Source organism: Notechis scutatus, chromosome 3 (assembly GCF_049901735.1).
Source record: "Notechis scutatus isolate UNSWTSFEM ecotype Mainland chromosome 3, rNotScu1.2, whole genome shotgun sequence".
Classification (NCBI taxonomy): domain Eukaryota; kingdom Metazoa; phylum Chordata; class Lepidosauria; order Squamata; family Elapidae; genus Notechis; species Notechis scutatus.
This window is the reverse complement of record NC_142011.1, coordinates 137,551,862-137,568,077: the sequence shown is the minus strand read 5'-3', so window position 1 is coordinate 137,568,077 and position 16,216 is coordinate 137,551,862. Positions and strand designations below refer to the sequence as shown.

General features: G+C 37.0%; 1 protein-coding gene across 1 annotated transcript in view; it reads left to right on the top strand.

Moving 5' to 3' along the window:
- The first annotated feature begins 513 nt into the window (after nucleotides 1-513).
- Nucleotides 514-16,216, top strand: part of VPS4B (vacuolar protein sorting 4 homolog B) — a 28,845-nt gene continuing 13,142 nt past the window's right edge. Inside the window, exons 1-5 of the mRNA XM_026675368.2 lie at nucleotides 514-814; nucleotides 9,067-9,178; nucleotides 10,230-10,380; nucleotides 11,560-11,627; nucleotides 13,984-14,103. Coding sequence (XP_026531153.1) covers nucleotides 791-814; nucleotides 9,067-9,178; nucleotides 10,230-10,380; nucleotides 11,560-11,627; nucleotides 13,984-14,103 — 475 coding nt within the window. The 5' untranslated portion in view covers nucleotides 514-790. The remainder of the gene's footprint in view (nucleotides 815-9,066; nucleotides 9,179-10,229; nucleotides 10,381-11,559; nucleotides 11,628-13,983; nucleotides 14,104-16,216) is intronic.

The following is a 16,216-nucleotide window of genomic DNA, read 5'->3' as shown; positions in this document are numbered from 1 at the left end:
ATTGTTTCTCATCTTGTCTTTTGGTATGGGTTTTTTTTGGGGGGAGGGGTGCCTTTTGTTGCTTTCTCCACTAGTGTCATCAATATGCCAATGACGCCCAACACGCGTTCAAAGAGCTTCATTCTATAAGAGGGCTCATTTGTTTGGCACTAAGGACCATTGCTGTGCTTTTCTTGACGGAGCAAGAACAACTAATCCATAAAACAAACCGTGCAATCTCCATTTCCTACGAAGGAAGTCGTCCTCATTATATTTAGCATTAATTTAAGCTAAGCTTACTCAGTAAGTAGGATTGCAACTTAATAATTTTTTTAAGTTGCTTTTAAACAAAAGGCGCGTTCCTTTATATTACAACAGAGGAAGCAATCATCCGCAAAACTGCGAACTCCACTATCTCTACACTACTAGGCAGCACAGGAACACAAACAAGACGGCCTGCCGCGCATGCGCCTCCCCGGGTATCACGAAGCGGCCCATAATTTTGCACTTCCGGTTTTGACTTCCTGTCGGTCCTGTTCCGACGAAGGCGCGGTGTGTGACGTCAGCACCTTTCAGCGGATGCGGAAGAGCCGTTTGGGTCGATTTCGCCCGGCTGCGAGGACCGAGTGACGGAAGTTACTCGGGGTTGTTGGTTTTTTTTTTTAAAAAAAGAGATAATTTTGTCTCCGCAGAACGACGGAAGGGCGAGGAGGGGGGCGGGCGACCGGTGTTTCTTAAGGCGGGGGCGCGCGCGCCATTAGGTTTCCCTTTCAGTTTCTTTTGTCCTTTTCCGCTCCCTCGCCCGCCCATCATGGCGGCCAACTCCAACCTGCAGGTGAGCGTTTCCTGGCCGGGACCTCGGGAGTGGGGGTGGGGGAGGGTGGTCGCGTGGGAAAGGCGCCGCCCACATTCCAAGAGGGAGGGGGAGGAAAAAGCGTGACGTTCGGAGGGACCGGGTATGGGGTGGGGGGGGGCGCCTTCAAGCCGCTCGGGCGGTGGGGGGGGAAGACTGAGTTGGGCTGAGTTCCACCTGGGACCTCCGGGGTGGCTTTTACTATGGTCCTGCTACCCCCCCCCCCGACTAACCCGGTAATAGGGACCAAGTTTTCCGACCCTCAGGAGAAAAGCCCCTCTTTTAAAAAATTGGGCCTTCACAGTTGAGTAACTAACTGATTGGCCCGTGTGAGGAACGGGACGTTGCAACCCCGGGACCTTCGCTCTGATCCAGCGCTCTCTAATCCTGGTCTTGTAAGCCAGGAAGTTTAAAAGGAGGAGGAAGAGAGGGGGAGGAGGAGAATTGAGCCAAAGGCGTGGCTTGGAGAAAAGTGTTTCCTGAAGGAAGTAACATTACCAAAATTATTCTGGTAATATTCTGGTCCTGGGTTATTAGGTTCAAGAAATTAAGGTTGAAGTTCAAATGCCTTGTGGCAACGGCCGGGTGGTGTTATTATCCTGTTTGTTTCTGTTCTGTCAAACAGCTCAAGAAGCCTCCCTAGGTCAGAGTCGGGGTGAGGGACTCAAAATTTGGAGTTTGTTCTCCTTGCCGGTAGTCAGGTAACAGATAATCAGAGTTGGAAGGGACCATGTAGGTCATCTAGTCCAACCCCCTGCCCAAGCGGGAAACCCTACACCATTTCTGACAAATGGCAGTCCAATCTCTTCTTGAAAGTCTCAAGTGATGGCGCTCCCACAACTTCCGAGGGCAAGCTGTTCCATTGCTTGATGGTTCTCACTGTCAGAAAGTTTCTCCTTATTTCCAGGTTAAATCTCTCCTTGTTCAGTTTCCATCCATTATTCCTTGTCTGGCCTTTAGGTGCTTTAGAAAATAGCTTGACCCCCTCCTCTCTATGGCAGCCCCTCAGCTGCCACAGAGAATAGAATAGAATAGAATAGAATTCTTTATTGGCCAAGTGTGATTGGACACACAAGGAATTTGTCTTGGTGTAAATACTCTCAGTATACCTAAAAGAAAAGGTACATTCATTAAGAATCAAGAATCATAACATACAACACTTAATGATAGTCATAGGGTACAATCAACAATCAAATCACTAGGAAACAGTAAAGTGGGAGGGGATGGGTGAGAAGGAGTGGTGAGAAGATGAACAGTAATAGTAGTGTACACTTTGTAAATAGTTGGACAGTGTGGAGGGAATTATTTGTTTAGCAGAGTGATGGCTTTCGGGGAAAAATGTTCTTGTGTCTAGTTGTTCTGGTGTGCAGTGCTCTGTAGCATCGTTTTGAGGGAAGGAGTTGAAGCAGTTTATGTCTGGGATGTGAGGGGTCTGTAAATATTTTCACAGCCCTCTTTCTGACTCGTGCAGTATACAGGTCCTCAATTGAAGGCAGGTGGGTAGTAATTGCTTTTTTTCTGCAGAGTCCTCTGCTTGCAACTGTTCACCTAGTGATTGTTGGGTGTTACAAAGCCACTAAAAAAAAAAAAGTCTTAGGACTATTTTTCAGCCTTAGGACCATAGCAGCATCCCCCATGGTCATGGGATTTACGTTCAGTTGCTTGACAACTGTTTCCAATGTATGATGGTGGCAGTATCTGAGAGTCATGTGATTCCCTTTTGCAACCTCCTGACTGGCTAAGTCAAAGGGGAAACCAGATTCACTTAAGCCGAGGACTACCTGTATGCGGGTGGAGATGTAAGGAGTATTCTTATTTATTCCTCTTCATAATCGGTTGATGGAAACAATTCTAACTTAACTTGATTATGCCTCTGGTTCCATAGCATAATCATAGCCACACTCCTTGATTCTCAGTTATCTTCCACAAATACTTCCATTGCAGAGCCACACAGGAAGTATAGTGGTCATCTTTAATTGTATTATTAAACCAAGTTATTGTTTGATTAGAGGTGTTTAACATACAGCTCAAACAAAAAAAATGTTTATTAGTAGCATGATGAATTGGTTACTCTTTCATTATGTTCTTAATATAACTTTTATTATAATGTATAAATATAAAGTCTTACTTGAAAACACAGGTAAATATGCATGTATTGCAAAGTGATTATTACCTTATCACAATTTTAATGTAACTATTTTTCCAATAAATATGTATATAATAATTATATACTAATGAAGTTTTTGTGTGGCATAAAGAAAATGTTTCCTGGTTTTTGCAAACACATTTTATATTATAAGAATGTTGGAAACTTAAGTAGCTACTTTTAAAAAATATTTGCAAGGATTTTTGATACACATTTCATATAAAGAATGAAACATCTCTATAGTATACAGGCCACATTCAGATCAGTGAAATGTTCTTGGTCATCATAATTTTTAATCATCACTATATCCATAATACAACATGCTATATTTGGGACAATTTATTTCCCTTAATAATCTCTTACAGAACAATTTCATTGCTTTCAATTGCAATGTAGGTGCTTCAGGATTCAGTATCGGTAGGAATGTAAATAAATGCAAACAGTTACAAAAACAAACTGTCATACTGTATGAGGTAATAAATCCTCAGGTTAGAAGAGAAAGAAAACTTTTGCTGAAACTTTTTTGGTTCCAGCAGAAATGTTTTTGTGGGATTCATAGAAAATAATGCAACATAAACAGGACATGCACACTTCACGATTTGCATTCAAGAGATCTGGGCAAAGTACTTGTTAGTGTTTGGGGATTAACCCCTAGCAGAGTATTGCAGCAGTAGTCAAGCCAGGCAGCCAAACGAGAGTGGAAGGGCCCCAGAGTATACACACACTGAACACAAACACTGTTTGTAGTTTAAATAGTTTTTAATCCATTTAGAGTTTAAAGCATTGTCATTCAGTCCATTTGTCATTCACTATATTTCCATCCAGTAAGACTCACTATTACAGTCCAAGTTAAGAGTCCTTACAATATCTTTATCAGCCGATAAAGATATCTTCTCCTCCTCCGGTGCCTCTCTCCAGAGAAACAAACGCTGGATATTCAGCAAGACGCTCAAACAGTAGAACAGTTGAATTCCGCAGTAAATCATCAAACAGTAGCAGACAGGATCATCTCGGGCACAGTACAATCAGTATTCACAGTTAGTCACAGTAAGTCACAGGTAGTCACAGTAAGTCGCAGTAAGCTTTACAGCTTCTAATGCTTCCTTATATTGTAACTTCTAACCGCACCCTTAATCGGCTAATTGCCTGCAGCATTGTGCTTAAAGTGATAAGCACTTAAACCATGATATCTAAGTTTTATATATTTATTCACCCAAACCATATTTGGTATCGATGTTATACCTAACATACTCCCCTTTTGGGTGAAATAAATATATAATACCTTTACAATCTAACCCCATAGTTTTCACAACACTCCTGGTGCTTACTGGCACCTTGGGCTTTAGTAAAATTATCAGCTAAATTGTCCTCCGACATACAATACTCTAGCTGAATCATCTTACTTCTTACAGATTGTCTCACGTTTAGGTATCTTAGATCTGTATGTTTGCTCCTTGTTTTTACTGCAATATTTGTGGCCATTTGAATTGCTTCCTGATTATCTTCATGTATAATTATAGGATAATCCACAGTTATACCTATATCAATTAACATTTGTTTATACATTATTAATTCTGTACATAACAGAGATAAACAGGAGAATTCTGCCTCCATAGTAGACAAACTTATATGCTGTTGTCTTATTGACTTCCAGCCTATTAATGTCTTACCCAGCATTATGGCTGTTCCTGAAGTCGACTTTCTAGTGTCTCTTTCTGATGCAAAACTAGCATCTGCATAAGCACTCAGAATTAAATCACCTTTTGGCTCTAAATACAATGAATAATTCATTGTCTTTTTAAGATATCTTAATATCCTCTTAGCTGCATTCCAGTGTCTTTCACACGGTGCAGAATTGAATCTAGCCAACTGATTCACACAGTACGAAATATCTGGTCTAGACCAATTACTTATATAAGTCAAACTACCAATTAAAGATTGATAAATCACCTTATCAAACTCCGGGCTTTGTTCATCAGTGTTGCTAAACTCCTGACTCATTGGAGTCTTAGCTGGCTTACAAAGCTCCATCTTGTAATCTTTTAGCAATTTGCTTATCTTATCTTCCTGAGATATCTTAAAACCTTTCTGTGTTTTCTTTATATTCAAACCGAGATACTTCTTTATCTCCCCTAATTGCTTGATCTTTATTCTCTTCCTAATGATGCTATTATTTTATTTGCTTCATCATTAGTTTCAGTTATCAATGCAATATCATCTGTGAACAACAATAATAATGATACTTTCCCATTTGTCTCCCTCTTAAACAGACATGGATCGGCTAAACCAGCTTTAAATCCTATATTGTTTAGTTCCTTTACAATATACTGGTTCCATTCATAGCCTGATTGTTTAAGACCATAGAGGCTTTTCTTTAACAACCAACAATCATTATTATCCTTATTTTCACTTTTAATACCAACAGGTTTTTTCATATAAATAGTATGTTTTAATGGGGCGTGCAAGTAAGCAGTTTCCACATCTAGATGGTTAACTATATAGTTTTTACTAGCTGCCCACACTAAAGCTGCCCTCAAGGTTGCTGCCTTAAGACTAGGTGCAAACACCTCATCGTAGTCATTAGCATTCTGCCTAAAACCTTGGGCTACTAACCTTGCCTTATGGATTAAATTACCATCTTTATCTGTTTTTACCTTAAATATCCATTTGCAGCCAATGGACTTCTTACCTACAGGTAATTTGGCATTCTCATACACTTTCATATCTCTTAATGAATTCAGTTCCTTATTCATTGCTGCATACCAACTTTCTTTTTCCTTAGTAGGATACTTTTTTATTTCTTCTACAGAATTAGGAACTTGATTAATCTGGCACACTGTGTTAGCCTGGTACCTATCAGGCGGTCTAGATACACGTGTAGTTCTTCTGGGAATTACAGGGCTTACAGGAGGACTTTGTTGAACTACTACCTGTTCATCTTCCTCATCCTGTTCAGCTATTGAATCTGTTTCTTCCTTTATGGGCACTATTTCATCCTGTATTTGTCTCTTTACTTTATTTTTAAAGTTACAGGGATAACTAATGGGATTTCTATAGGATTCAATAATTACATCTTTATTGGTATCCTGTTCTAATTTCTCCCATCCTTCATGTTCTAGAAATTGGGCACTAGCACTACATAACACTTTAGATGTGCCTTTCTCCCAAAATCTATATGCCCTATGGTTTGCCTGATAACCAACGAAGAAAAAATCGTTTAGCTCTATGTTGCCCTTTTTTTCTGAGTTGTGCAGGAATATGCACCCATGCTGGTGCACCAAATGTGTGCAGGTAACTTAGGTCAGGTTTCCTGCCATGCCACCTGGTGAATGGTATTTCACCTGTCGTTGTGTTAACAACGTTGTTCAATATGTTATTAGCACACATTGTAGCCTCCCCCCACAAATAATCAGGTAACCCAGAATCATTTAACATTGTTCTAACCATTGCCTGTAGTGTTTGGCCTCTTCTTTCAATAAAAGCGTTATGTTCTGGCCTGTATGGAGCAGACTTCTTATGCTCTATTCCAGCTACCTTAAGTCTGTTCTGGAATTTGTTATTAATAAATTCCGTGCCATTATCTGTCACCAGGGTTATCAGTTGCCGTTTAGACTTTCTTTCAGCAAACTTAAGCCAATTGAAAAAATGTTGATATGTTTCAGTTTTGCTTTTCATTAAATAGCAAAACCCATATCTAGAATAATGGTCCATAATGCTCAGTATATATCTAGCACCCCCCATACTGGGTTTCTTTGGACCTATTATGTCTGCAAATACCACTTCTAAAGGTTCTTTTGTTTTGAAACCATTTAGCCTATTTGCAGGCAATACTTTGCTCTTATCTTCACAGCAAACATTACAACGCAAATATTTATCACAAGGTTTTAACCTTATTCCTTCAGATAACTCAACTGTAGCGTTTTAGCATTTTAAAATTTACATGCCCCAAACGCCTATGCAATAAATGGATACATTCATTATGAGGCTTTATATTATTAAATACAGTCTGTGCCTCCCTTTCTTACTATTATCTAAGACATATAATGTTCCATTTAAAGTTGCAGTTACCCTTTTGTTATCTTTTTTCAATTATGCAATTATTATCCTTAAAAGTAATTACATAACCTAATTTATCTAATACCCTTACTGAAAGCAAATTAAACTTTAGTTGCGGTACATACAACATTTTTATATCCTGGTTTATGCACGGACAATGTGCAAGACCTTCACCTTTCGCTTTCAGATTCCAGCCGTTAGCAAGAGATATATGTTGAGAGCTTGTAGACATTTTTATAAATTTTGTCTTATCTCTTGTGATGCAGTGGGATGCGCCACTGTCAACCACCCATAGATCATTCTTCACATCAGAGTTGCTAAACATGGCTAGTTCAAATGCTTTCTTTGGCTTTTTTACATTCTGGCTTTTTCCTTTTTGCAGAAACTTGCCAAATGTCCTCTTCCTCCACAATTAAAACATTTTTAATTGTGTATGCTGTTGAAGATAAATTCTTTTCTTCCATGTGCTGTATTTTGCTAAGCTGGTTTCTTTCAAGCTTTGAAGATAATTTCTCTTCTTTCTTATCTTCTCTCAGCTCGTCACGCTCACGCCTTCTTCTAGCTTCTTCTAATAGCCTGCCTGTTATGTCGGTTAATGAGAGGCTTTCTTTTGGCAATACCTCTAACGAAGTCACATAGTCATCATAGCTTTGATCTAATGAAGATAATATGATGTAGACTTGTTGCAGTTCATTAAATATAAGCTCTTTTTCTTGCAATTCTTGAAAAATGCTCTTCATACAGTTTAAATGAACTAACATATCTCCATTCCTCTGAAGATGCGTTCAAAAAGCTTCCGTGTAAGATTTATATGTGCTCCTACACTGTCCCGAACATAAATCTTCCTGAGGTTCTCCCAGAAGTTTGCAGCATTTTCTTCTCCACGAATATGGTCAAGCTACTGATCACAGAGAGTCAGTCCTATGATGCATAAAGCCTGCTCATTTTTCAGTTTAAAGTCTTGTAACTTTTCGTTATCATCATCATCAGCAGGATCCCAGCTACTCACATCTGGTGGGTTTGCTATAATGTCCCACAAACCTTCTCTGCGTAGAAGTAAACTACATTTCATTGACTATGAAACATAGTTTGTTCCATCCAGCCTGGATATCATGGACAGTTGTGACAAATTTACTTGTGCCATTACTCTTCAGATATTTTGACTATTTTAAACTAATTAAAACAGTTTGTTTTTACAGTAATGTGCAACTCACACCAACTCTCTCTGCTATATCCTGGTTAGTTCCACTATGCTGCTGGGCCCATAACCAATGTTAGGGTTTGGGGATTAACCCCTAGCAGAGTATTGCAGCAGTAGTCAAGCCAGGCAGCCAAACGAGAGTGGAAGGGCCCCAGAGTATACACACACTGAACACAAACACTGTTTGTAGTTTAAATAGTTTTTAATCCATTTAGAGTTTAAAGCATTGTCATTCAGTCCATTTGTCATTCACTATATTTCCATCCAGTAAGACTCACTATTACAGTCCAAGTTAAGAGTCCTTACAATATCTTTATCAGCCGATAAAGATATCTTCTCCTCCTCCGGTGCCTCTCTCCAGAGAAACAAACGCTGGATATTCAGCAAGACGCTCAAACAGTAGAACAGTTGAATTCCGCAGTAAATCATCAAACAGTAGCAGACAGGATCATCTCGGGCACAGTACAATCAGTATTCACAGTTAGTCACAGTAAGTCACAGGTAGTCACAGTAAGTCGCAGTAAGCTTTACAGCTTCTAATGCTTCCTTATATTGTAACTTCTAACCGCACCCTTAATCGGCTAATTACCTGCAGCATTGTGCTTAAAGTGATAAGCACTTAAACCATGATATCTAAGTTTTATATATTTATTCACCCAAACCATATTTGGTATCGATGTTATACCTAACAGTACTAATAACAGAATAATAGTTTAAGGCTGTTACAAAATGGAGTTGTAATGTAATCTTACTATATTCTTGGGTTCATATGTTGAAAACCTATTTTACTTAAAGAACAATTGACCTAATTTTTTTTAATTTTTTTTCTAGAAAGCAATAGACCTTGCTAGCAAAGCAGCACAAGAAGATAAAGCAGGGAACTTTGAGGAAGCCCTACGTTTGTATCAACATGCTGTGCAGTATTTTCTTCATGTTGTTAAATGTAAGAATTATGCTAAACATACGTAGCTAGAAATAAACTTCATGTTCTTCCCTGTTTTAGAAGCAGAATTAAATGCACTCCCTAATGGCTTTTAGAATTGTTGGGATGTTTTCTAAAACTACAGATGAACTTTACAGTTTTTAATGGTCTCAAGAGAAGGATGTGATTAATTGTTCTGATTAGGATCCTATCCTACTGTCCCTTAAAGGATTCCCTTTAAAGGTAGAAATACTAACTTAGTAATAAATTAAAATAATACGTGAATTGTCACAACTTTCAGTTGAAATAAGTTCATTAGCATTTTAAGGAAGAACTTAAGAATTTGTTGTGAAAGAGACAGTTGAAGAAATGTAAGTTGGCTACCAGTGAGAGCAAAAGGCAAAAAATGGATATATTCTGTGTTGGGTGAAGAATGCCTCCCAAAGGAATTGTAAGATTAATTATAAAGAGTAAGAAAAAGCAGTGAAGATAGGAAATTAATTAACTTGAGAAAAAGTAGCAGGACAGGGAAGTACTAAAAATGAGGAAGAAGATACATAAACTTAACATTGAAGTATTGCTAAAAGAGGTCAACTCGTCTTACCTATAATCTGTGTTTTGTGCCTTGCTACATTTTCTGGACTATCAGAAGACCATCTAATATTTCAATGGAAAGTTTTAGACATTTAGAAAGTTATTTTACCTTTCCTGCTCACTCCAATTTGTTAGAAATAACTAATAATTTAGTTACTATTTAGTTAATTCATTTTTTTTTAATTTTATTTTCTATGGCATTGTTTTTTTTCCCTGAGGAAAGGTTTGTTGAAGTATAGAAGCTGTACATATTTGATTGCTTATAGGTCCCAATCTATTAAAAATATCCCAATCTGTTTTGTCTTTAAGTTCAATAAAATAACCAACATTCTTTAAAAACCAAATAATTGTTAAGCTATTCCAGAATCTTTGTTCACTGATAACAATTTATAGTGGTTTAATGAGAAAGATTGGGGGGGGGGGGTGTTTGAGTAGCTATTTCTTTAAGAAGTAAAAGTAGACTTTTTCTTATTATCAGATGAGGCACAGGGTGACAAAGCAAAACAAAGCATCAGAGCAAAATGTACTGAATATTTGGACAGAGCAGAAAAGTTGAAGGACTATTTGAAAAAGAAGGAGAAAACTCCTCTTAAGCCAGTGAAAGAATCTGGTCCAGCTGATGAAAAAGGGTATGCTGTCTTCATTTATTCCAAGATTTTAAAATTTGTTTCTCTCTGTGTCATGCAAAAAAGTACTCCAAAAATATTATTCGGTTTTAGCAAATTATGGAAATGTTACAGTATATTCTGTATTTTTATACCAATTTTTTCTGACTCCAGTTAACTTACATATCATTGTTTTCCTTTACATGGTCATTGTACTTGTTTCTAAAATATTTGGTTCTAAGAATTATGTGCATTATGATGTCTTTTAATTTGTTCTTCCCAGAGAGGTTAGGAAATAATGAACATAGTACAGAATACTGTTTTTTATGCATGCATGTATATATCTGAATGGATCAAGAAGCAAAAAGGGGAAAGGAATGGAGTCAAATATCAGTGAAAAACTGTTTTGATTTTTGTTAATTAGGCCAGACTTTATTTGGATATAAACTTTTGTCAGGGGTACTTTGTAAATGGTTCCCATCTGCTGAATTGAAACCAGCAGTTGAATGATATCCATTGTATCTGTTTCGGCTATCTTGGGAGGGGGGGGGGGGGTAGGGAGGTTTTTGGTATCTGCCTGTCTTTCTCTGCATTTTTTTTTTTAAAATTGTGATAGACTTACTGTTTCTAATCATGAAATAGTGAGCAGTAGAATATCGGATTGGATTCAGAATTGGCTGTTGATTTTGTTGGATGTGTTCCAAACATGATTTAAAATCGGATGCATCTATTGTACTCAAATGAATTTTGGGCCTCAGTGCTTTTTCCTGTTGAAGGCAGAAAAACAACTTCCATGCTGTTTGGAGAGAGCTTTGTAATGACTGAACTTATTTGGTTTTTCCCAGCAGTAGCTTTCCAAACTTTAACTCTCACACTTACTGGAAATCATGTTAAGAATAAATGCATACCTTCCTCAGCATATTGAGAAATCTTGTATAATTTGGGAGGTGGGAGTTAGAAGAGTAAGGGACCAGGTCAGAGTAAGAATCTGCTTAAGAAAGCAGATTAAATTACATCTTTCTATAAGCAGCTTTTTTGTTATTTTTTTGGTAATAATATACTTTAAGATGTATAAGAACCTGAACTTCTGGTATTTTTTGGTATGTTCTCTGAGGGAAGACTATTTGTGTTAGAAATGAATCAATCTTGAGCAAAATACTCTATCTCTGTTTTAGCTGTGTGCTTTACTTACACCCAAATTAGGAATGATAGTGATGGGGATGGAGAATCAGATGATCCTGAAAAAAAGAAGCTACAGAATCAACTTCAAGGTAGCCTTCCATGAAGCTCTTAATATTTTGAACAAAAATGTTTCTATTAAGTTGTCAGATGAAGAGTTGCAAGATATTAAATATTAAGCACACTTTCCTATCATCCTTATAATATAGTGGATTTCATAAGTAAAAAAGGCACATAGGATACTTTCAAACCTAATACATACACTCTTTTGCTTTTTGACTATTTGTAAATAATTATTCCTGTTTCAAACAATTTTGATTTCTTATTGATCCCAGCCTTTCAGTTTTTATAGTGAGCAAGATGATGGTTTGCTGCTGTACAGTTTATCAGATTGACTAATTGACTTCGTTTTTGTGGGAAGGTTGAGGAAAATCTTCATTATGAAAAGTTTAAGGAATGTAAGGAATAGCTGTCGTCTTTACTGGCATCATTCTCTGCTATCTCTTATGATGTTTTATGAGGACAACTCTATTATTTGTTCATTTACTGAGGAAAAAGATTCAGAGCTATAAATAGTGTGACAAAAGTATTTGAACTTTTGCTTTCAATAACTGGTGGCCCTCCCTTGATTAGTAATAACTTGAACTAAAATTTTCTGATAATGGTTGATCAATCTTACTGTAAATGCATATTGGCTCGGAGGAGTTTTGACTCATTCTCCTTTACAGAACAGTTTCAATTCAAGGATGTTCCTTGCATGAATTGGCCACTTTGTAAGATTTCTATAAAATTAACATCAGGACTTTCAAAACATTAACTTTTTTTCTGTTTTAACCACTTTTTTGGTCATAGGACTTGTGTGTTTTGGATTGTTGTCTTACATTTACAACATGACCACTTTCTCTGGAGCTTCAGTTCACAGATAGATATCCTGACATTTTCCTGTGGAATTTGCTGATAGAATTCAGAATACACAGTTCCATCAGTGATAGCAAATGTCTTGGTCTGAAGGTCCATATCATGATACTGCCAGCACCATGTTTGACAGATGGAAGAAGGTTCTTACGCTGGAATGCAACATTTGCCTTTTATCAAACATAATGCTTTGCATTGAAGCTAAAAAGTTCTATTTTGGAACATTGTCCCAATAGCTTTCTGGATTATTCACATGATATTTCACAAACTGTAAATAGGCTACAATGTTCTTTTTGGAGAGTAGCAGCTTTCTCCTTGCAAACCTACCATATACACCATTGTTGCTGAGTGTTCATTGACATTCTCAAAAGCAAGCTTTAAGTTCCTTAAGTATTACATGCCTTATTCTTGGTGTGATATTAGTTGGTCAACCACTAGATGGTGACATTAAATTGCCTCCATTTGTACATGATCTGCCTGACAGTGGTCTGGTGGAATCCGAACTGTTTGGAAATAGTTCAGTAACATTTTCCTGTCTAGTGAGCATCAACAACTGTTTTTTGGAAGTGCTCAAAAATCTCCTTGGTTTGAACCATGGCACCCTTCTTGTCTTATGAAGAACAGACTTCGATAGAGAACATCCAGCATTTTGTTCTTTAAAATAAGAATCTCCTCCCTCACTTATCCCTGATTATCATTCTGTTGGTTGAAATGCCTGACTCTAATTTCCCCTTCAAATAAAGTTATAATCCTAGAGATTCATATCCTTTTGCTACACCCAGATATTTAACTTTGGATCATTTTCCTCAACTAATAAACAAGCGTAATGTTTTTGACCCCTTTATTTAATTTGGTTGTTTGTCTAGTTTTAGGACTTGCTTGGAGAACAGATCCCATTTTAGTTCATATTTATGCAGAAATATTAAAAATTCAAATGCATCCCCAAACCTTTTAGCATCACTGTACCTATGATGAATTGGTATGAGGGGTCCATTATGCTCTATGAGCGTGCTTGTTTTCTTGCAGATGTTTCATTACCCAAACCAGGTAACATCATCAGTGCTAGTAAAGAGTGCAGTTTTCTGTCAGTTTATATTCTACCATAGAATATAATAATAGTAAGTATCATGTCAATCCTATTCTCCTTTATTAGAATTGATATGAATCATGTAAAACGGCATGGGCTGTCTTATGGATTTCACAGCAATCTAAGGGCACGAAATAAATAGCTAGTTAAAATTCAGATTTAAAGAAAAACATATAGGACATTTGGCAATCATTTGGTGAAATTGTTATATTAATATTGTAGCACTTTGCACTTAGTTTGGATTAGAATAGTATTTCCAGTAGTGAAATGACCATAACTTGCTTACTTGTTTTTGTCTGAAGTAAACCATAATATGCTGTGTTTGCTTTCTATTGATTGTCAAAAAATTTGTTTCAGATTTTACTTTAAAGGAGGTATTTTGATTTAATTTTTAAGGAATTATATACAGTATGAAATGTGGTTACCTGTGGTCTTTTGCTTTACAGGTGCAATTGTCATGGAACGACCAAATGTAAAATGGAGTGATGTTGCTGGACTAGAAGGAGCAAAAGAAGCCCTTAAAGAAGCAGTAATATTGCCCATTAAATTTCCTCATCTTTTTACAGGTGAAAAGCAAGTGAATATGCAATCAGCGTCTTCCTAGCCTAATTCTTGGGTGTTTGAGATAGAGAGTACAACTAAGGTCATTTAGCTTTCATAAGAAATATGCAGCTGTGTGAAAAAGTCCTGCATGCTTTACGATTTATGACATTTTTGGATAGGCCATTGATTTTATGATATTTTATGCTAACTGCTATGCAAATATTGTTATATTTAAATAAATACTGGTGGTTTTTAAGTGAAAGCATAAGCTTTTTGCAATTTGGTGCTGTTTGGATGGGGATTGTGAATTTTCTTGCATGCTTACAATGCATGTTTACAATGACTATGAAAACAGATTAACTGATGCATACCCAGTGTTGGAATTACTAAGGTCGATGCTAGTGTTCTGTTAACATTTTTATTGTTTGTGGCCCCGAAAAGAACCAATTTCATATTAGTAACATGGTTACTAATATGAAATCGGCCAGGCCTTAGGCGGCATCACTTCGACATAGACTGTATAAGCCTTTGCACGTGATCTTTAGTGACAATGAAAGCATGCAGGACTTTTTCACACAGCTATACATGCTGTGTAAGTGAGGCAATATAGTTAAGAAATGTGTTCTCAAAGGAAGAATAATAGTTATGGCTAAATGCAAGAATATAAATGTATGGAATTACCTGATTGATTTTGGACTACTTAATGTTACATGTATCTGTGGAATTTTGTTGCTAGGTAATGGAGTAAAAATCTCTGTTCACATTTTTTTTGTACAATATTTTTTTTTTGTTCATTATGCTATTCATGTGACTGCTTGAATAGACTGCTAATTCTTGAGCTAATGCCTGAGATTTGTATCTTTATCACTGAAGAACTTGTTGAATTTTGGAGTTTTCCATCAAATACATAGAACTAGTGTAATGTAGAGCTCACTGAAGTGAGACTTTAGACGGGAAACATCCAGATTAGTATCTCCCAGTTAGCTTAATTAACTATATTTGGGTATAAAATAGGCTGAGAAGAGGCATTATGTACTAGCCATGTTCCTTGAAGGGAAGAATAAAAAGTAATATTTTTCATCAACTTAAGTAAAATCTTACTCTGCCAAGAAATTCTAACTACAAAAGCTATTATTATTTAATAGAAGCCCATAAAAAACACTGAACTTTGGTTTCACTGTAGATAAGAAGATTGGTCAACACAAAATTTGTGTACAGGTAGTCCTCTACTTACAATTCATTTAGTGACCCTTCTAAGTTACAATGGCACTGAAAAAAGTGACCAGTGACCATTTTGCACACTTACTACCATTGCAGCATCCCCATGGTCACATGATCAATATTCAGACACCTGGCTATTTACATTTCACATTTATGACAATTGCAGTGTCCCAGGGTCATGTGATCCCCTTGTGCAAACTTCTGACAAGTAAAGTCAATGGGGAAGCCAGTTTCACTTAACAACCATGTGAGTAACTTAACTACAGTGATTCACTTAACTGTGGCAAGAAAGGTCATAAAATGGGGCAAAAGTCACATAACAAATGTCCCACTTAGCAACTGAAATTTTGGGCTGTTGTTGTAAGTTGAAGACTACCTGTATTTCTTGTTTTAGATCAGCCATCCCAATCTGGTGCTATTTAGACCAGCCATCCCCAATATGGTACTATTGAAATACATTGGGATAATTGCAGTATTTTAGTCAGTATGGTCTAATGACAATTGGGACAATTTCATCATTGTGATAATGAAGAACATAATGTTCCAGGGTCAGAGTTATTTTAGTATGGATGTTAATCCCCCAAGTTTTGGGATTCTGTGATTCCACTTCCAAGACAAGCATGGCTTGGTATGTGGAATACAAGTAGCTTCTCTACTTTGTCCCTATGAGTCTCTACTTGGTATTAGCTTTGGACAGAAAGAAATCCTGTTAAGGATGGTCATGTTTGTATGGATTACAGTAACTGTCCCACAATCACACCTATGATCCAGCCTGTATTGAGTGTTGCACAAAATTCAGCCAGTGACATCAGCTCTATCCAATTAATAAATGCAGCTCAACTTCCTTCTCTACAGTTAAGTTCTGACCAGGAATTAAATAACAATACCACTAAGCTGACCAAGCTGTTCAGATTA